We start from the raw sequence: 23,053 nt of genomic DNA, 5'->3' as shown, positions 1-23,053 counted from the left end.
ACTAGATGGATGGTAGGTACCAGGAACTCCCTGTCAGCCTTCTGGTGGGCAACACAGCTCAGCATGAAATGTGTGAGAGCATTGCCACCATCTTTCTGTCTGCAGCTCGGGCACACGTCCACACCTCCAACTGGCGCGGAATCTAAGCAGACACTGCATGCCTCTGCAAACCAATCAGGGTTTCCTCATTTCCTCATCCACTTTATGGCGGACATGTGCCTTCAGCGTGGTGGGAGGACCTTTACAGGGCAGCTTGTGATGTGCCAGCCACGTTGATGTTCTGGAGATCTAAATCGAATGCCGTGTAACCATCTGCTTATTCCAGATCCTTATGCAAAGGATTTTGGCAAATAGACACTCCCGCTGCAAAGCCACTTCTCCCTCCAGGGTGCTTAGCGACAGGTGAATATAGGCTGGAGACCTCCCTCCCTGCAGCCGCTTCTGGTGTTTCCCATAAATACACCTCACTGCTTAATCCTGGACTTTTCAAATGAGTCTGACTGCCTTCAGTGCAAAGTACAATGGAATTCTGACTCCAACACAGGAGTATGAACAATCCAGTAATAAAATAAACATTAAGTTAAATTTTGCAATGTTATTATTTTAATCTTTTTGAAATGGATTGAAATTGCAGATCACATTTGAGGCATTTATATTGACAATTTCAATTAATAAAAGGTTGGTGTATTAGGCTGCCACAGTGTGTCTAATGTGGAAGCGTAGAATTCATATTATGAACAGATTCATTCAAGCTTCTTTCCCGCAGAGAGGGTAAGAAAAAAAAACTAGAGTAAGAGTTACCTTGGGTGTAATTATTAGCAGACAGTTACAAATGGTAAAGTACACTCAACTAAGGAACCATATAGCACAATAAAAAAGGGCAAGAAAAATATTTTAAAAGATTTGCATTTATTTATATATATATATATAGAGAGAGAGAGAGGGAGGGGAGCAGAATAAATTGACCTTGCCCTATGGCAGATCAGATGCCTACTTTAGTGCTCTTTGGATTAAGCTTATAAAATGGTTTAAATGCAACGGATAATACTTTTGGCACATGTAATGCAGTCTATTTCAATTACTCCTGAGCTGCTTTTAACCTTGTTGCCAAATTACTGAAAAGGAAATTTTCATCAGTTCGTGCGAGAACATTCTTCAGACAATCTTAGCTTACAATAATTATAGAAGGGGGGTTGTCAATAATTTATCATAAGGGCTAAAGCATCATTCTTACAATATATGTGAGGCAGATACAATATTCTTCTAAGTGGTGAAAAGTAAAATGTCACTAACTAGATTTCTCTTTATTAACAGGATCTCATGCATCATGGCAGTTGCTCTGAAATTGACTGTAAACTGATAAGAAATTTTACGTAGGGTACTATTTATTTGCACAATGTTTCCAAGCAACACAGGCATCAACATATATATATCCATTAATCAATTAAGCCAATCTAAAGAGGACTCGGGTTTGATTTCCAGGAGAACTGAAACCTTAAACAAGTTTCCTTACTCCACACGCCTCTGTTTACCTTGCAGAAGTAGGAACCCGGTTGTTAGTTGATTGAGTGGATTGAAATAGAAATCCTTCAAAAAGAATTTGGACACTCAACCCATGACTGTTTGTGGGACATTGCTGTGTGCAATTGGCTGCCACATTTTGCCTAGAAAATGCACAGTCAATTCACTTTACAGTATATTCTGTGAAGTGCTTTGAGACATGATATATCAAAATGCAAGGATTATTTATTATTATTATCTTGCCGGTCTCAAACATAGTATTAAACAAAGCAAACAAAGCATACATTCTATTTAATAATTAGTACATTGGTAAACAGCGTGGTGAGACTATTTGTAGTATCCCAACTGCTGTCCCAGCTGAAAATCTGCGAGCTCAACAAATATGCACATTTCTGGTTTATATTGCTTCATATTTATTCATATATATTGCTAAATCAAATGCAACTATTATTATTATTATATTGCACTGGACCTAGGCCCTTACCCAATAGGACCAACAGGGAGCCCTCTGAATTATTTCTAGTGCTCATTTCAATAATTGTCTGCTAACTTTTGTAGGAGTCCATCCCTATCAGTGGGTTTCAGCGGCATTTCTTATTAACTTTCAGGTTATTCTGGATCTTATCTAGCAGCACTTCAGGGAAGGTCTTGTTCAGTTTCTCCTATATAGAGCAATGCAAGAAAGAACTAAACTTCATTGTGTTTTATCATGTCAAATTATCTTCATATAAGGCAAAGTACTTTACATATACAGGAAGTGGGTTCTGCTCCTCTAATTTAAGTTTATATCACATTGTGCTGTATACATTACAGACTTAAAACATTAATTTTTTCTTGTGTTTTGTTTTCCAATTTAGACTGCTCTGAATCTGCTGTGAACTTGTGATGTTTTCTCCAAAGTTGGAGACCAGAAAACTGGAGAGAAAATAAGGCATCTCCCCACCCTCACCTGAAGTACTGATGTGCATTGGGATATGATCTAAACATAGTATGTTCCCTGGTTCCTCACCCAAGAAACATGTTTTGATATGTAAGCCCAGTTAGTAGTGCTGACAGACTTTATGGCCATGATGGGAGGGGACAAGTACACCAAAACTCAAACTCAGCCTTGTAGATACATTAATTATAATCTTCCAAAAATCTGTGACTTTGAAAACAATACCACAAAATTGGAAGGTAGTAAATGTGAATTTAACATCTGTTATTTGTAAATTACTAGAATCCATCATCAGGCACAGAGTAACTGAATATATTTTGTCAAATTTATATACAAGTCAGGGATTAGGCGTCAGGCTGTACTTTCATCTCTAAGATCTAGATTTGAATCCTGTCCATGCTAAGTATGAATGAAATTCCGCTTTTTTTCTTTTTCTGACTTTCATGCAATGAGCTTCATTAGGCCTAAGCCAGCTCCAGTGGACAGGATTCACGTACAATACAAAACTAGTACACAAATTGGTATAGGTGATGTAAGGAAGCGGAAATATTACACTACTGAATTAGCAGTCCTTTATTTATGGTGAAAGTTTAGACATTGAGACGTCTCAAAGTGCTTCACAGAAATTACTGTAAATTGTAATGACTGTGTATTTGTAGGCAAATGTGGCAGGCAATTTGCACACAGCAATGTCCCACAAACAGCCATGAAGTGAATGACCAATTTAATTGGATGGGTAGTTGCGCAGTGCCCCAGGAGACACTCCCTTCACTTTTTGAATAGCACAATGGAATTTGGTAATCCGAAAATTCCACCCAAAAACAAGTTAAAAGAGATATATGGGTCACAGTTTTGAGAAAGGCACACACACCCTTTTCTGGCATTAATCCCTTTATATTTCAACAGCCTCAGTGAGCAGCACGAATATTAAATAAAAGGTCACAGAAAACACAGAAACTATTTTGGCATGTTACTTAATACATAAAATAATCTGGAATTGATAAAGTACAATGTTCATTTGTTCTTTTTTGACTATGCAGCAGTCTGTTTCACATAGCTGAAGATATGAATACAAATCTCAAGCACAACTTTTCAACACGCAAGTGTACACAGACCTACAGATATGTTGGATTGAGAGCAAATTTAAACTAGTTGTTTAATTTTATTGCTCTAATTAAACTGTGCTATATAGTAAATATAGGACTTTGCTCCATTCACTACAAGATATTTTAAACACCACAATTTCCCTCTGATATGCAATTTGCTTAATTTCTAAAATCATATGAATCGTAATGTCTAAAATATGCTCACTCATAATCACTTCAACATAAACTGCTGGTTTAACTTGTGGCATGCAAGATGTGCCAAACAGTTCTACTATTGTGGCTTTCAACTTCCAGGTAGGAGTGGAAGGATTTCATTTGGCCCACTTTCCCTTACTACAAATCCACCTGACATGCAGTCAGGTGGATTTGTAGTAAGGGAAAGTGATGACACGAAGAGAGGGCTCCATCCCACAATGACCAGTCACTGAGACTATGAAGTGGAACCGGCTGCACAGTTAGCACATCTATTTACCAGCCTGGCTTGTCAGCAGAACTTGGGAGGGGCTGATCGGTCAGTGGAAACAGGGATTCTTCTCACTCCCTACGTACCTCTGTGCTTAAATCAGATAATATAGATGCATTCAAGAGGAAGCTAGACTTTCACATGAGGGAGAAGGGAATAGACGGGTATGGGATGGAGTAAGGAGCGGGTGGAGACGTGTGTGGAGTATAAACACCGGCACAGGTGGTTGGGCCAAGAGGCTCGTTTCTGTGCTGTACATTCTTTGAAAATCTTTGTAAGCAATACTCAGAGGACATGTTTCCTTCAATAAGATGGCTCTCAGTCCACTTCCAAGCCAGTCAGCCCCCTTCTACCACCCATATTGCTGAAAGAGACATAAAATCACCTACAATTTTAACCAAAATAAGTCACATTTTTAAAAAATCAAAATTAATTCTGCACACCTGTTGGTCCCATCAGCTTGGGGAAAGATTCATTTGAACAGCAGCCAGACAAATCCGCAAGCCTTTGAAACTCCCAATTTACTTTACAAGGTGCTTTTCCCAGTGCAAGACACCAGATAACAGCAGTTTTTAAAAAAATTCCATTACATTGCATGAGTGTTGATTTGAGTTGATGACTTCACACATTCCATGCATTGCAGTTTGCTGCAAGGGCCCCCAAACAAGTGATTAAAATGTAATGAAATGGTGGCTGGAAAATGACATTGCTTGCCATGCCATACAGCGACTGCTCTTGGCCTATGCTAACTTTATGTCCCTAAAAGCCTTGTTCTTTAAGGCTCCAGCTGTGAACATGTGGAGAAGAGTGGAGGACAGCAGATGTCATCACGTTGTATATGCAAACACATCACCCCAGATTTGGCATTATTGGGTATGGAACCTGAAATCAGGTCTGCAGAACAGAAATCAATAAACGTCCTGGGATTTCACAAAGAATAAATAATGTAGTGGTGAGTAGAATATGCTACTTAGGTAGCCTTCCTCCTGGCAATTCAACACAATCTAAACCAGTACAACTAAGTCTCAAAATATGATAAAAGGACTTATATGGCCTTGCCCTCCATGACCTTGCTCCCTCCTACCTCTCCGGCCTGCTTCACGTCACCCATCTCGCCTCCCCACCATTGGCGGGCAGGCCTTCAGCTACTCTGCCCCCAACCTCTGAAACTCCATCCCGCAGTCCCTCTGCCTCGCCCCCTCCCTTGCCACCTTCAAGACCCGTCTCAAGACCCTCTTCTTCGACCATGCCTTCGATCACCCCTTCTTCCCCTCCTGCCCTCCCCCTTCCCCAATCCAGACCCCCAGCTCGGGTCCGAAACACTGATTGTCCAGTGTCTTGGGATGTCCTCCTGACTTGAAAGGCGCTATAGAAATGTAATTTTGTTGTTGTTGTTGTTATAGGATGTAATGCAAGTTCCCTCTAATGTCCCTGTTCTATTAGGGAAAGCTTTTAACCGAATTGCTTAAAATACAGCTGAAGATATATCCTAATTGATAAAAATAATGAATACACTGGTAATGTGGCCTGTATATTATTACTAAACATAAATCCGAAACAGATTCAGATTGCTTCAAAAGATGATCAGACTACTTCAAATAAATTGACACAATCCATCAGCTGACACTATTATTCCCTTAAATTGCAACAATTATTTGATCACAGGTAGAAAACAATGGGTGATAAGACACATTATAAATTTCACTCAGGTAAACCAACTGAGTCTGGTTGGATCAAGAGAGAATATTTATTTTCAGACCAGAACTACTTTGATCTAAAGAGAGAAAAAAAAGATCAAAAAGGTTGAATTTTTCTTAAAGTTACAACACATCTTTTGATCCTTCTCAGTGTTGAATTCTTTGCAAGACTTGTAGACCTGAAGCACTGTATATAAAGAAGTGCAGCACTCACCAAAGTACGTAAGCCACCAGGCCTGGAAGTTGCAGAGAACACCATCTGGGATAACCTCTCCCTGGTATAAAAAAGAAAAATCAAGTCATTTTAATGAACATGAGCAAAGACCAATTATTTTCTAAAACATGTAAATCATTTTAATCTCTTTATTAGCGAACCACCAAATGTTGATGAGCTGCACAATTACTTTCTGCCAAAAAAAACATGCAAGTAAACTGCTTTGAGAATCAAGAACACCAGCATACTTCTTATGCTTCGATAATCTTTGAAACTACTTTATCATCTCACTGTGTAAAAAAAGGCACATGTTAAAAAAAACAGCTTTCTAATTTGTAATAGTCATTGCCGTAAAATGTTTTCTCTAAAAGCACAGAAAAAAACATATATATAAATGTCCCTTTGTCCATAAAAAATATATGTAGTCAACGCACAATAGGTTGCCACTATTTCTGACTGCTAAAACATCTATAAATGCACAATGTATGCTTCTAGGCATCTTACTTACCATCAGATAGGCTATACTGTCAAATAATGCAGCCACAGTTAAACTCAAGATCATTTTCTGTTGAGAAAGAACAAAATCTTAGTTAGGGGAAGGCTTGATATTGCCCCTTTCATTATTTACTATATGTACCATTTATAATAATCTTTACATTTGCTAAAATATCTTTCACATGATGTTAATAACCAACAACACCAGATCATTCACTATACTGCAAAATCAAATGGTTTATTGAAGTGCATGAACAATTGTGCATCCCAGTCTTATTTTGTGTAGTTAGTGTCCCAGTTTTTAACTGAGAAGAACCATTCCCAGTTGTTTATTTTTCCTCTGACAAATTCTCTATTCTTCCCTACACTGGATATACTAGCAAAATAGCATTAAGCTGGGCATATAGATTTCAGAAACCGTAACATTTACAAAACTGCTACACATCTACTCTAAATCCAATAATGTAACTAAAATCAATATTAAATACATTACTAGGAGATTTGCTACTATAAATGTGCCTGCTGGTGCAACACGTGAGCACATTAATTTTCTAAAGCATACAATGACTTCGCATAGTTGTCTGCAAGTTATAGTCCTATATAACGTAATTAAAAGAAACGTTTTAAATGTTTCTGACTGTCTTTCCAGTAAAGCCATGGGATGCAATCCTCCGAACATTTACTTGGCTGGGCTCTTATTTGTTACTCACAGGCTAGGCTCTCTGCTGCTATTCAGGGGCTGAGCTTTCTATTATTTATGGACTGGATGTGGTCCACATTTTCAACTTTTACCAAGCTTCGGTATCTTGGTATCACATATGCTGAAGACAAGCCATAAATTGGGGCTTCCTAAATAGAGATTAAATAGGTTGGGAAAGTCAACCTGAGACTGAGCAACAAAGAGTAGGAAAATTATATCCTTACCCTGGTCAGAGTTACCTCCTCTAAGCTAAGGAGACATTAGAAACACTGCAACTGGCCTCAGAACCATGAGCTTCGGGTGGGGGGAATGGGGAAGCAACCAAGGATGCCACTAAAATTGTAATCATGTGCTGGAAAGTGAATATATTTATTATCAACAGATTTAATAAATTTCGGTTCACGTTTTCTAGGTTCTAGAAGGGATTTGAAAATGGAAAGGGAGGGTATAATGTGTTCCAGAGAGCAGGGGCAAAGTACTGACAGTTTACCCATCAATATTAGTTTGGAGGGACTGCAGAATTAATACTAAACCCAGATCAGTAATGCACTTCTCATGGTGAATCACTGAAAAGCACAATATAAACCACAGCACACTACTCTGCCTTGTGTGTTAGATCTTAAGGTACATTGCTGAGGAACTACTGTAATAATTTACAATAGTTGGCATTGGCATATCAAGTTCAACTCAGCTACAAGGAGGAGAATGCTATTATTACACGGTCACACTGCATAACAGCTTTCTAGGGGTTAAGATTCACAATACAGTAGTTGCAAAGTAACTGTGCTTCAAATTGATACACCTGCTTATGTTTTTAACTATTCAACAAAGCTTTATGCAAAACAAGTACAGTATTTGAACATTCTGATTTCCAGTGTTAGATCAATTTATTAGTTATTTTACCTTTTATTATTTTGTTGCTTTCGAATTATCCCTATATTTTTTTTCAAACAAGATCTGCATATTAACCAAACCGAGATCCCTCCACACACTAATACAACAACAAAATTACATTTATAGAGGGCCTGTCACGTCGGTAGGACGTCCCAAAGCGCTGGACAGTCAGGGGTCAGGACCCGAGCACGGTGGGGGGTAGTGGTGAGGGAAGGCAGAGAGGTGGGAGGGTGACTGAAGGCACAATCGAAGAGGAGGGTCATGAGACCGGCTTTGAAGGAGACAAGGGAGGAAGTGAGGCAAAGGGACTGTGGGATGGAGTTCCAGAGTGTGGGGGTAGAGAGACTGAAAGCCTGGCCGCCGATGGTAGGGCAGGTCGTGCGGGAGACGTGGAACAGGCCGGAGCCCGATGAATGGAGGGAGAGGGCAGGTTGGTAGGGAGTCAACAGGTCATAGAGGTAGGAGGGGGCAAGGCAATGGATGGCTTTGAAAGTGAGGATGAGGATCTTGAATTCGATCCTCTGAGGGATGGGGAGCCAGTGGAGTCGGGCGAAGGTGGGAGTGATGGGGTGACGGAGCCTGGTACGTGAGAGTACATGAGCTGCAGAATTTTTGATGATCTGCAGCTTGTGAAGGGAAGAGTTGGGAAGGCCGATGAGGAGGTAGTTTCCATAATCGAGCCTTGATGTGACGAATTTGTGGGTGAGGGTTTCGGCAGGTGAGGCAGTGGCGGAGTCTGGCAATGTTGCGGAGGTGGTGGTAAGTCATGGCGTGGATGTAGAGGAGAAAGGACAGTTCAGGGTCAAAGAAGACACCCAGGTTTCTGACTGGCTTGGTGAGGTTGAGTGTACAGCTGTGGAGGCTGATGCTGCCAGTGTCCGATGTGCGGAGGCGCTGGCGCGAGCCAATCAGGAGGGCCTCAGTCTTCCTGGCATTCAATTGGAGAAAGTTGTCCCTATTCCAGGACTTGGGGTGACAGGTTCAAAAATAATAATAATAATAATCCTTGCATTTGACATAGCGCTTTTCACACCAGGAGGACGTCCCAAAGCGCTTCACAGAACACACTGTAAAGTGAATTGACTGTATATTTGTGGGCGAACGCGGCAGCGAATTGCGCACAGCAATGTCCCACAAACAGTCGTAGATTGAAAATGACCGATTTATTATTGTTTTTGGTTTTTTTGGAGGGATTATTATTAGGCGTGTGGAGTAAGGAAACTTGCCCAAGGTTTCGCCCTGCCTGGAATTGAACTCAGGTCTCTCACTTGCAAAGCGAGTGCTTTAACCACTGAGCTACAGGACTCCACAATGTGAAAGATGTGAAAGGAGGGATTGGTAGTGGTTTCATTTCTTAAACCTCAGCCAAGTTACCATAAGGAAGCACCAAGCAAAGGTCAGTCCATGTCTAGCAGGCGGTAGATTAGGAAATATAAGAAAGATCATCACACCGGGAAACACCCATCAACCAAACAGCTAATTTCAAAGTGGAAACTTGGAACCAAATCAAATTCACAGAGATGAGGCCCAAAGGCCAAAAACTTCAATAAGAAAAATTTATACAAGAGAAAGGTAACTCCATGGGTAAGTATCTTCACTAATAAGAACAATCAATCTCCTTCAAGGTAGGTTTGAATTATTTTCAAAATATCTGCGTATTTTTTCATACACTGAACTTTCTTTCCTCACAATTGCTTTAATACCTTGGCATGCTGCAGGCATTTCAATGTTAAATTTCTGTTTGAACCGGTCTGCATTGTTTTGCTGAATAAGTGATTTCTGGAGATAAATTATCTTCCTTTGTTTTGTGTCTTTCTATTGTATTTGAATGTTTCTTCAGGGATTTCTGGGACTTCTTTCAATTTTCTTCTGCTTTTTTTATTTTTAAAAGTGGGAATAATTTTCTCCTTCCTGACATTATATTTGGTTTGTGCACTATCTGCATCTCAATGTCTGACGTCTGCTGTTTTGCAAGATTATTTGAGCTATTCGCTATGGTTTCCCTTCCCTGTGTCAGCATTCTCGCCTCTGAATAAGAAGTTTGTGGGTTCAAGCCCCATGTTAAGACGTGGAATCACTAGTCTAAGATGGCATTCTAATGCAGTGCTGGGGGTGTGCTGCATTGTCAGACGTGCCATCCTTCGGATGAGACACTAAACCGAGGTGGACGTTAAAACTCCTACAACAACAACAACAAGATTCCATTTATAAAGCGCCTTTCACGTCAGGAGGACGTCCCATGTCCCATGTCCCATGACATATAATGTCCCAGTCCTATGACACTGTTCAAAAAGAAGTGAGTGAACCTGTGCGTATCCAGCATTCACATTTGCTACTAGAAAAGAGAAAATCACTCCCTCAAAACAAAACACCTTTCAAAATTTGCACTTATAGATATAAAATTCTCATTTGTTTAAGTGTCACATTGAAATTGTACATGACATAGATGCTCATTGGGTAGCTCATGCAACATTATAGCCATGTGCATCAATATTCTAAAATAGCAATCAATGCCAATTAAGGCAAAAGTAACTGCTAAATACACACACACATTTGTGGATTCTGATATAGAGACATTGTTCATAGTAACACGAACTTCCAGAGTCCTACTTTACCATATAATTGAATAAAAAACTTTAACTTTTGTTTAAGAAAAAAGGTTTGAGCACTAATGTTTCTTTGTTTAAGTCATAAGTGCAGTGTAAACTAATAATTGTAGCTGTGAGGGTGAGCACTGGAAGTAATGGCAAGAAAGCTATGCACTTACTTCCAAAACATTTCATTTAAAATAATCCTTGCATTTTGCATTTGGTCATTTACCAAATTGGAGTAAAAACAAACTCCTGGACTACCTGAACACACAAGCCTATTATAAGAACATAGGAACAGGAGTAAGCCTCTCCTTGAGCCTGCTCCATCATTCTGTTAGATCAATAATAATAATAATAATATTAATAATAATAATAATTCTTGTATTTGATATAGTGCCTTAACATATCATCGAGACATTTGATAGCGCTCCACAGGATATATTGTAAAGTGAACTGACTGTATATTTTGTGGGCAAAATCTAGTGTGATCAAGGGTATCATCATGTTTTCTGTATGGTGATGTGGCATGCAATGGATTGATATCATGTCATATGCCATCTTATTTTGTTCTAGAGCTTGATTGCAACTACTCCCAGTCCAGTGACCAGGAGCAGCATCTAATTGCTAGCTACTTCACTTTGTTATCCTCCAACAACAACAACAACATTACATTTGTATAGTGACTTTCACGTCGGGAGGATATCCCAAGGGCCTGGACAGAGTACAGCATTTCAGACCCGAGCTGGGGTTGGAGCGGGGAGGGGGGGTGGCCAATGGCATGGTCGAAAAGGAGGGTCTTGAGGCAGGACTTGAAGAAGGCTAAGGAGGGGGCGAGGTGGAGTGACTGGGGAATGGAATTCCAGAGGTTGGGACAGAGTGGCTGAAGACTCTCCCACCAATGGTGGGGCGGGTGGATCGGGGGACGTGGAGCAGGCCAGAGCCGGCTGAGTGGAGGGAATGGGTGGGTTGGTAGGGGGTTTGGAGGTCGCAGAAGTAGGGTGGGGCGAGGCCATGGAGGGCTTTGTATGTGAGGACCAGGATCTTGAACTGGATCCTCTGAAGGATAGGGAGCCAGTGGAGTCGGCCGAGAGTGGGGGAAATGGGGTCACGGAGTTTGGTGCGGGAGAGGACACGGGCTGCAGAGTTCTGGATTATCTGCAGCCTGCGGAGGGAGGAGTTGCGAAGGCCGACAAGCAGGGTGTGTGCATAGTCGAGCCTGGAGGTGATGAAGGTATGAACAAGAGTTTCAGCGGCCTGAGGGGTGAGGTAGTGGCGGAGTCGGACGATGTTACGGAGGTGAGGGAAGGCAGAGCGGGTCATGGCTTCAATGTGGGAGAGAAAACACAGTTGAGGGTCGAACATGACACCTAGGTTCCTGACTGGCTTGGTGAGTTGTAGCGTGCAACCATGGAGGTTGATGTTGCCAGAGCCTGAGGTGCATTCCAGCCTTTGCTACGTTTATTTCTCTTCTGAACCAGTTCCTTGCAGGTTCCAAATGTGAACGGACATATACTGTTGACATGAAATCATTGTGAATAGGGTGATGATATTCACAGTCTATGCTTGAAATTCAGATGCCAGGAACAATTTCTGAAGCCAGCTGCATGACTCGAATCTCCCAAAAAAGCACTAGGTTAATCATAGTCGTGCAACAAAAGTTGCATTGGTTTGCTTTTGGATAGAACACTAACAGTAACTACATTTAAAATAGTAAGCTAAACCGGGCTAATTGCATTTCTTTATCACCGAGTACATAATCTAATTTCTGCCCCAGCGGGGATGAGCTGACTCATAACAGTGAGGTGAACCTTCAACCTTCCTGTGCGTGCCTTTACCCAGACCATTGACGAAGCTCAAAATACAACAGTATCTCAGAGAAGCAATGCACATCTCAATAAAGAACCAACACATGGTGCTACGATGTAATCAGAAGTGGTTTTGAATCCCATTCCATTCATTTCTCAATGCCAATGGGTTTCAAAGCCCCCCAACCCCATTCCTAAGTGAGTAAGAGAATTAAAGTGAAAGGAAAAGAAAGCTGGGTCACATATAGATGGAAACCAAGGAGAAACCACTCTCCTGGAATGAAGGAAGGGTGGGGGAAACAGGAGAAGGAAACAAATTAGAAAGCTTCTTACTTTCAAATCAGAAATGAAGGTAATACAAAATGCTCATGATATGTAAGGATGAAAAATGACCATCCTTCCTGTGCATTAGCATACCACTTGCAGAATCTACAGTATTTCCTATAACCCTAATATGTTTGCCTCTATTTTGTTTGGTGAATTATGAAATCATTAATTTTTTTGATTAAATATGTTTTTCCAGATCTGTGTTCTAAATTTATTTTGCACTAAAATCCTATGGTTTTACATTCTTGGTCTTTGAATACAGGTACATAATCAAAGAGATTCTACATCACCCAGAAATCTACCATCATCTAGAAGAAATATTTAATCCCCAAAGGACACTGGCTTTCTCATGGGATTTTTCCAGTTCTATTTATGTATTAAGTGTTCCAATACACAACTTGTTATGAGTGGATAAGGTCATTTCTAAAGTCAGAAAATTAGAGTGCTGGTTTGTTGAAGGTTTTATTTACACTTTAGGCAAGGCAGAACAGTAGGAACAGCTAAGAGGCTTTTTCCTCCTCAGTTCTCATCAGCAAGATGTACAGCTGGGTAAACTATCAAAAAATACAAGTGAGGAAGCATTCTTTAACCTTTTCAGTGGGGCTGATAGAAAATCAAATTTGTAGTTTCAAAGCTGAAAATATTAAGTATCATATTAAATTTTAAATCAACTGTTCTGAAGATCTTGTTAGGATCCTCCAGTTCAGGGATGGCCAAGTTGCAGCCCATGGGCCACATTACACATAAGTATTGTAGTCATGCTCTAGGTCAATACATCTTCATGGATAGCATGATCCTTCATCAACCATGACAGAATATGACTTGGAGTGTAGGAAGTGACCTAACATGCAATAATTTTCTCCTTGTAGTAAACCATTAGCTGACATTGCAACATTTGATTTCAAGTTACTGAGGACTCAGGAATAACTAACCATAACCCCAGCTAGCCATGGGGGGAGATCCATCAAGCTAGAATTTCCGGCTAAGCATAATTACAATGCCGATACTAGCATTGGAATTGTTTAAATCCCATGACAGAAGAGGGCAAATAAGCTGACTCAAGGTCGATATACATGGCCACTGGGAAGGCTAGCAATGAAGGTAAGGATGCTCATCAAGGCATTGATACCTGGTAGGAGAGTTAGGCCAGCAGGAGTCTACATGCGTTCTGTAGATATTTTAAAAATAAAATTTTGTCTTGGGCCTGGGCCGACTAGTTTCAAATTCCATTTACCCCGAGTAAGTTGGGAGTTTAGTGTAATAACAAGCCTATAGACACATCCAAAGACATTCAAAAAGTTTTTCTGAAAAGTTTAAAAGTCTCTTTATTGGCAGCTTGAGTGATACTCGCATCAATATGTCCCCGAAAGCAACTCCTTGAGGTTTTTGGATGAAGTATTCAAAAATCCATTCATTACCACATAAACCTGAGTTATGCAGAAATAGCATTGAATCAATTCAAACTGTGCTATAACTACAGCATTGCTTCCAGTGAACACAATATTGACACAGAAACAGCATTCTGGTCCATGGCACAATAAAGTGGAATGGTCTTTGAAGATCAACCATGGTAAACACTAGGGTTGAATTGGTTCAATTTGATTAGTGTATTCATATTTAAGTATTAGTTTAACTATGAAATTTAAAATGTATGTTTTATAAATATACAAAGGAACAGATTTAATGACTCAAATCGTCTTCTCCAATTCCATACTCTCTTAGATAAAGAAACCATAGGTTTAACTGATGAATGGAATCTACCCTGTTAAAAAGACCATAATTTATGGCTGCGTTCAAATATGTCTACAAGGAAAATATTTCTCTGGGTGTGGCTGTGAAAACTAAAGAGTGGCTTGTTACACCAGATTTAAGGATCATCTGATGTATTGCATTATATGGCAGATTAGCCACCTAAAGCACTTTCAATAATTGTTGACAACATTTCAGAAACCATTACATCTAGAAGTCTAGAAAGATGAAGAATTTGTTCAGTGAGTAGTCTCTCATGCTGAAAAGGGGATTACGAAAAAAATAAATTATGGACAAAGAAATGTTATCACTTCATCAGATTTTCCATGTTACATGCACAGTGAAGCACTACATGTTGGAAGATAACAATTTCACAATCCATTCGACTGTTTGAAAGGGTTTTAAAATTACCCAGTGTTGTAAAACAAATGGAGGTTAATGGACACTTAAGCCAATGATGTGAAAAATATCCCGTACGTGATCCAACTATTTTCAAATCTCTCCCAAGCTCAAATGAAAAACAAGCTTGGAATACCCACTAAGAGGCACACAATAAGATATTTGGAACTTGTAGGTAGCAGGATTTTTTTTGAATTTCATAACACTGGTTTACAAACTTGAGGTTTTTAATTTTGTTAACCTCAGGAACTTCCACATACTTATAAACTCAATAGTATCCATTTGATGTAGGTAAAATATAGATTCAAACACAAATAAAATTGAATTAGACGCATTTACTCCAACAAAATTATTTGCGCTGAAATGAACTGTTCAATAAAAGCTGTTAGTTTAAAATAGCAGACTGAAGTAAAATAAAGACAAGTTCAGAGTGTAAAATAGTTTTTATAGTATTAAAAGGATAATAATAATCTTTGCGATATTACTTTTGGACTTTTATTGTACTTTTATTCTAGAAAAATACAAGAAAGATTTTATTTTACACCACAAAAAGTAATCTCTATTGATCTGTGAAGGATTTCTGTTGAATATCCAAAATATTCTTCTTTCTTGCTTTTTCAATGATCGTGATGAAATTATACAATTTCTTACTATGAATAATAAAAGGTGATTGTCCTACTGAAAACCTGGCAATCTTTTGTAAAGAGGTAGATATTTATGACAATTAACCAGAATTTAACATTTAGTAAGAATTTTGGGAGTTAACAAGATGAATCACCTTTTTTGTTTTTGTTCACAGTATTTTGGAATATAATCTAAAAAGAAGAAAGTGGAATTTTGAAGCCTAGTTACAATCAATAGAAGTCTTGAAATATCCACTCTGTACAGTGTGATCAGATAAATGATTAATGAGCATAATTTTGTTTATGAAGATGTGTTATGACTTTTCAATTGCAACCAGAACGTCATTCATATGTTTATACAATCAGTAAAGGATTTACTTCCACTAGAGAGCATTCACTGGTAAATAGTTGTTTTGCACTTTATTACCTAAAGAATTTTATTGTTAAAATGACTGGAACCTATTTGGTCCAACACGTGAAAGAAATAGTTTAATAGAAGAAATATCCTACACTATATAACATTATTAATTTCATCACAATACAGTAGTGATCATCGAACATACACAATCCAACTGTTTTTGCCTTCTGACTTAATGTCAAATGCTGGCATATTTGACTCCCGAGATGATTGATTGAAATACTGAAAACTCTTGTGGGTTTGGCTTTTGGCAACCTTGTTTATAACATTGCAATTCTCACCAAAAGCTGAGGAAGACATCAAGCTGAATAATAAATGTAAAAATTGGAAGCAGGAGAATGAGGAACATCAATATACTGTAGTGATTTCCATTCACACTGCATCTCTCCTTTCGATGTACCCGGTGAACTCCAACTGCTTTAAATTGGGCTAGGAAATTGACCTTGATGTAGTAATTACTGATGAACAATGGGAGGTGATCTGCTGCATCTCTGCTTTTATGACCACAAGCAATTATTCATAGGATGGAGAGAGATCAAAATACTGTGCCATATTTCTGACACACTAGCATGACTAAGCAGGTGGAATCTAGCAGCTCATCCGTATGATAAAGAGCATGCGGCAGTACTGGTGAGATTTGTAGATACACTGGGCATTTGTAGCCAGCTGTGCCAAGGCAATGGCTGCAATCTAAAACAAGATGGTCCCATAGGATTGTACATAGGATCTTCCCGACAACTTTCTAACAGATGGTAGAATGATTTGCCTCATTGATTTCTTATTATTTGCAGCGCAGTACTGCATTCAAACTCTTTGACATCAAGCCATTATAATAACAAACAGATTAAAGTTCATTGACTCTGATACAAGCAGAAAATAAAATTGCATTTTTGCTTCACCTCAACCAAACACTTAATACTTGACTGCCCTTTACTTAAATCCAGTGCTGTGAGCAGCATGTGGCTCCTGTTCTCTTGGAGAGGGCAAGAGCAATGCTGTGCAGTGGTTGGATCCTTAGGTTTGTCTAACTGAAGCTTAATTATCTGTAATAAATTCACATGAATTCCTCCTATATTATCAAATTATTTTCAGACTGATACAGAGAGCACACCACTTCCAAGGTTTTCCTTCATGAGATCCCCAAAACAGATTTCCTCACGCTACCAAGTATTTTGCCCTTCCTTTCTCTTCAATTATTAATTTTCATTCAAGAGTCAAAAAAAATTCCCCCACCTTCCCCCGCGCCTTCCTTCACCCTGCACATGGAGTTCGGTAGCATAGTGGTTGGAGCACTCTCTTCGCAAGTGAAAGGAACCGGGCTCAATTCCTGAGCAGGGGGACCTTAGGCAAGTTTCCTTACTCCACACACATGCCTCTGTTTACCTCAGGGTAAGTAGGAACCTGCTTGTTAGTCGATTGGTGGATCGCTTTTCAGGGGGTAATTATCCCTTCAAAAAATGATAACTTGGTCACTCAATCCACAACTGTTGGTGGGCCACTGCTGTGTTCAATTCGCTGATGTTTTTTCACCCAGAAAATAGTCATGACATTTTACAATATGTTTGAGACGTCTCAAAGATGTGATAAGGCGCTATATCAAATGCAAGGATTATTTATTATTATTATTAAAATGGGAAGAGCCTATAAATTCCAATGATCAGTTTTCCATGAATAATAATTTAGTGTCATTTACTGGTATTATTATAAATATTTATTACTTTCTATAGTCTCCTTACCTGCGCCAAAGAGGTGTACTTCTGGAACAGCCAGATCACAAAGAGCATAAAGAAGCTGCAAGAAAATAAAATAGCTGTTGTCACCAGGTCCAAGTGGAAGACGTTGTCTAAATAAACATTTACCCTAATGTTTCTCACCTTTGCTCCTCTCAGACCCCCTTCCCCTCAACACTGAAACAGCCACAAAATCAATCCATGGCATTACATGCGGAACCATCAATACCAATGCTCTAGCATTGCACTCATTATACCTCAGTTTTAATTTAGTTTTAGTCAATATGAATCTTTAAACAATGAAAAACAAATATAAATGCTATATTTATTCTGAAAGGATGTAATATAATAATTTGCCCCAAAACATCAGCCCTCACAAAGAGATTTCCGATATCAAAGCACGGTTTACCAGATTAAAACACGTTTAACAAGATAGTTATAATTAAGAATACAGGAGCTTAGTTTGACTACTAATGAAAAGGTGAAAAAAATTACCATCCAAGTAGAGAAAATGAAGCAGAGGCTCGCTTTACTGCTATAATTGTGACCTGGAGATTAGAAACAAATTATATTAGGTTTTCATAATCTTTGAAGTTCACATCAATATCTTGTTTGGATTTTTAAAATTCCTTTTGTTATTTTTCAGTTCCCTATTTTTCTCCTTGTAACATTCCTTTCCTAAATGCTCTGGCTCACATTAAGGTATATGTAGGAATATGCCCACTTCTATCCCAAGCAACCACTGGGTATTATTTATGTATTCATGTACAGTGAATACTAGGGGTTATACTACCATTGGGAGCAATATGGCTCATTCTTCCAAACATTTCTTCTTTTAAAAAAACAGATATATCTTTACAGCTAGGATCGCGAGACAGTAATAAATAGGAATCTTAGTCAATTTTATTCTACCCATTGTAGTATTGCCCTAACTCATAACAGACCTAGACTTTACTAGTCTATGCGACTTATTATCAAATATACAATCTACTTTACTTACCAAGGCAATGAAAGAAAGCAGCAGAAATATTTTTGTGCCCAACAATGCACCTGATGTTTGATACAATCTTATTTATTTCAATTCACTCCCCTCCACTGCTGATGGGGCAGGTACTTATCCGTAACTATCAACAGGACTTTGTCTAAGTGGGCATTCTTCATATAGTCTTTGAGTCATGTACTGCATTCCAAACCAAATTTTCCCAGTGTCATTTTACTGTAGAACCTACATCACCTAAACTATACCAATCTGAGTCCTATGGCCCAAGGGTTTATAAAGCCTGAAACAAAGTGATACAGTTAAAGTGTTAATAACATCAATATTATTGCATTGATATTGCACTTCATTGTGTTGAAATGTCTCAAAACACTTCAGAGTTTTCTACAAAGTATAGCAACTATGTATTTGTAAGCAAATAAAATTCTACCTAAGTCTAGATTTACTCTTACTAACATAAGATTTCAGAGCTGTAAGTTCTGTGATTCTTTAAGCTCTTTTAAGAACCACACAAACAGGTTATTAATAATAATTATAATCCTTACATTTGATATAGCACCTTATCACATCGACGAGACATCTCAAACCGCTTCACAGCGTATACTGTAAAGTGGTTTGACTATGTATTTTGTAGGTGAAACATGGCAGCCAGTTACTCACAACAACTTCCCAGGAACAGTCATAGAGTGAGTGACCAATTTTATTTGGGGGATTGTTAGCCAGAATACTGGGAGAAATTCCCTTTTCTTTTCGAATAATGCCTTGGTACCTTTAACATCCCAAAAGTGCTACCACTAAACCAGGCTGACACACAGGTTTCAAAGATAAACCTGAATTCAACAATTTGTCAAATTCTGTACACTCTGGAATGCTAAATTGTGTAAAACTAGACCTGGGTGGAATTTCTACTGCATACTCATATTAACATACTATTTGAAGTAGCAACCAGCAACATCTGAACTTAGTTGTTGTGCCTAATCAATACTAATTCTAGTGCAGAGACATTAATATAGGTGAACTACTAAAAATGCTGCCTTAAGATTCCAATATAACTAGACAACAATATTGCTCTGTTTACTATGTAGGATAAAATGACAAGGTGTTTTTAATCACATTATTAATCACAGCAGACAACATTTTGTAATCCGTGATTAAACTACAGCCTTAGATTGTGGATATCTGGGATTTATTCTGAAAGACGTCACAGAAAATCTTTAATCCCCTGTATCACGTGAAACAGTGGAAGATATTCTTGTTGCTAAGCACAACATGAATAACGTCGACTGTATTCATGTTAAGTGCTCCGGGATGCCCCCTGCGTGAGGGGTGCTATACAAATGCAAGTTGTTGTTGCTGCTGAACATCTAGTAACTGCTATAATCTGCTTGAATCATATCAAAACATACGCCCATCAGACTACGTTTTCCTTGCCTATTTGCTCCCCTCAACTGAAGACAATTGACTCATGTTTCTTCTTCTGGGAAACAGATCCATATGAGTTACAAAGTATCAAAAAGGAAAAATCACAACTGAACATAATTCTGTTTTTACCCAACATTCACACATTCAGTAGCCGTCTCTGGACAATGACTAGAAAAAGAAATCCTGCCCAATTTACCTCTCACCAACTGATTATAATTGCATCCACTGCTGCCAGGCCTGACAACTAACTAAACACAGACTGCAGTTTGTACCAGAGACCTTCTAGTCATCGAGTGAGCTGCCAGATTTATCGATTGGATGTGGATGCTGCTACAGTTTTGACAAGACAGAACTCAACAGTTTTCAGCCAAGCCTTTGATCAGAAAGAGCATTCCCAAAGTCTTCACAACTCCCCAACCAAGAAAAATGAGATAAGAGTATAAGAGTATGCTTCCAGAGATCCAATACCAATTTCTATCTATACCCCTGGACAGTGCTAATAAGCTGCACTTGCTCCCCAGTACTCCTTCCTTGTCTCGTGTGCTCATGATAACTTTATGAAAGTCATCAGTTTACAATCTGCTCTATGGATTCAGCAAGTTTATTTATTTTCAAAACAGATCTATAAAAAAATACATAAGGAACAAGTAGGTTAACATCAACAATGCAACTATTTACATAATAGGGTAACAACAAACAACTGGAGCCTCTGTGGGGATGGGAGAGGTGCAGAGAGACAGAGAATACTCCAGTGTAGCAATCACTGGTCCTGATTATTTATAATTAGAGGATTGAATGGCCATAATATTCTGAGAGGGGGCTGAGGGGTAAAGTAAGGATTCCACCAGGCTCTTTATTGGTGAGCCCCCTGTCCCAAAGATGTCCTGGAGTTTTGACAACCGTGCCATTTTGATACCTGGTCAAGGCCATGACAGTGCAAAAGTCTACAAAGTTACTTATATAGATCAGGGCAGTGTTCGGACAACAGTGACAGTTTATGAATAACATGATAGAAAAATTAGGGCAGCAATTCTTCAGTTGACTAATAATACCGGAAAATTATGCTGTGGTGATGCAGGAAATTCAGAGTCACAAACAACAAAAAAAGGATGGCTTAACTTGCAGCAAGTAGTCACTAATATTTGCAATTCTACGCCCTGTTTTCCAAATTGGATTTTCATTAAAAAATAATAAAATACAGAAGTTGCTCAGTAAATCAAGACCACAATCCCCTGGTAATGGGCGGTACAGGCAGACTGAATTAGAAGAGGGCTGGGCCAGTGGGGAGTTTCCTACATGCTCAACATGTTTACAAAAGTAACTTCTCTGCAAGAGGTGAGGGCAACTATGTTGTACTTTAATCGCAATAGAAATCAATGAATGAAGAACTCCTTTAATAACTTACAATGTGACAAATGCACTAACAGCATTTTCATCAATCATACATGAAAGGTCTAACCTGAGGTTTGTGTGTGTCTGTGCGTGTGTGTATTTCATGTTATTTTGCAGCTTATTGGTCAGGCCTGGTTTCCAAACTTCAGGAGTCAGACCTTGCTATACTCACACATTTATAATCTTCCGCATCTGACTTAAACATGGTGCAGTGGGAGCTCGGCGGCGCAGTCAGGTTGCTCCACTCCAGATTGCCGGTTTGCAAAGGCCCATTGTCCATGGTAAGTAACCCCCAGGCTCAGGCCCAAGAAGCAGCTGCTATAGCTGAGACCAAGAGACAAACGCGGAGGATGTGACGGCAGCAGCACCAGCTCCCTCCCTCCCTCTCTCTCGCAAACACTCTCCAACCCCAAAGCAGCAGCAGAAATAACGTTGTGTTTGTATCCGCAGCTACCAGGGGGAATCTTTAAATTGTTTTTCCTCTTGCTCTGCCTCTCCTTCAACACACAAATACACTCAAGAGTGATCCTAACAGTAACCCTTTCCATGCCACACTGAGTAACCGGATTGCATATCTTTCCCAGGAGAGTTGCACTGTGTTGTTCTTAAACTGGTGCTGCAGTAGCCTCGGTCAAAATGACTCTTTGAAAAATACAGCAGAGCCAAACAACCTTTGATAAGAAGAAATGACTTCTGAATTTTAAAATAAGGAACGTTTGATTGTGCAAAGTTCAAGTTGTCTGAAAACACTGTTTTCATATTTACGATGTTTGCAATTGCATATTTTTACAGTCAAACATAAATGTTCACAGATAAGTTATTAATCGCCAAGCAGTGCAACAGTAAGTGATACTGATATCCAGCAGAAATCAAGTTAAATGCTTCCTTTGCACAGGTTTCATTACAAACTATAGATGAGAAACATCCAACTGCTTTACCCATAGTGTTTGTGAGTAGGATGTTGTCTCGAAGTTTCTTTTATTTATTTGAAACGAGCACCAAAATGTCACAGAAACATTTTACTTTGTATGCTGAAAAGCTGAAAAGGATATCCATTCAGTTTAAAGTCGTCAATCCAGTTGAGCCAGATTCTGCACTGGATAAAATAAAGCTACCGAGGGCACTGGATTTGTAATTAGATAAATTAACAATAAGCCTCTGCAGAACTCATACAAAGGATAGCTTTGTAGTGACCTAGGATTGCTGGCACAACTATCAAGGCAAGGCCAAGATGGCTGCGAGAAACTTGTGGAATTATAAAAGCAACTCTTTTGTACATATGAATAAACCATCCCATTTGCTGAGCTCAATAGAAACCCTGTATTGTCAGCACAAGAAACACTAATGTTCTTAAGATTGACTTCAAAGTTCAAAGGGAAAGAAATCAGAATTTTAGATTGCTAGAATTGGAATTAATCCTGGTTGTCAGTGGAATATTGAGCTCTCAGATAAAACACATCGCTATATCTTGCACACCTCTTATCAGTCAGTTATAAAGTAACATTGACACAACATGAATTCCACATTCACTGTCCCAGACACTTCAATCACCACAAACAAGTGAGCAGCTCCC

General features: G+C 39.0%; 1 protein-coding gene across 1 annotated transcript in view; it reads right to left on the bottom strand.

Annotated features, from left to right (window-relative positions):
• Positions 1–17,746, bottom strand: part of si:dkey-100n23.5 (cyclic AMP receptor-like protein A) — a 123,554-nt gene extending 105,808 nt beyond the window's left edge. The window contains exons 1-3 of the mRNA XM_007901434.2: positions 17,676–17,746; positions 6,447–6,503; positions 5,939–5,999 (exon numbers count right to left, since the gene is read on the bottom strand). Coding sequence (XP_007899625.2) covers positions 5,939–5,999; positions 6,447–6,503; positions 17,676–17,723 — 166 coding nt within the window. The 5' untranslated portion in view covers positions 17,724–17,746. The remainder of the gene's footprint in view (positions 1–5,938; positions 6,000–6,446; positions 6,504–17,675) is intronic.
• Positions 17,747–23,053: the final 5,307 nt, after the last annotated feature.

This window comes from Callorhinchus milii, unplaced genomic scaffold, assembly GCF_018977255.1.
Source record: "Callorhinchus milii isolate IMCB2004 unplaced genomic scaffold, IMCB_Cmil_1.0 Scaffold4, whole genome shotgun sequence".
Lineage (NCBI taxonomy): Eukaryota > Metazoa > Chordata > Chondrichthyes > Chimaeriformes > Callorhinchidae > Callorhinchus > Callorhinchus milii.
This window is presented reverse-complemented; position numbering and strand designations above follow the sequence as displayed.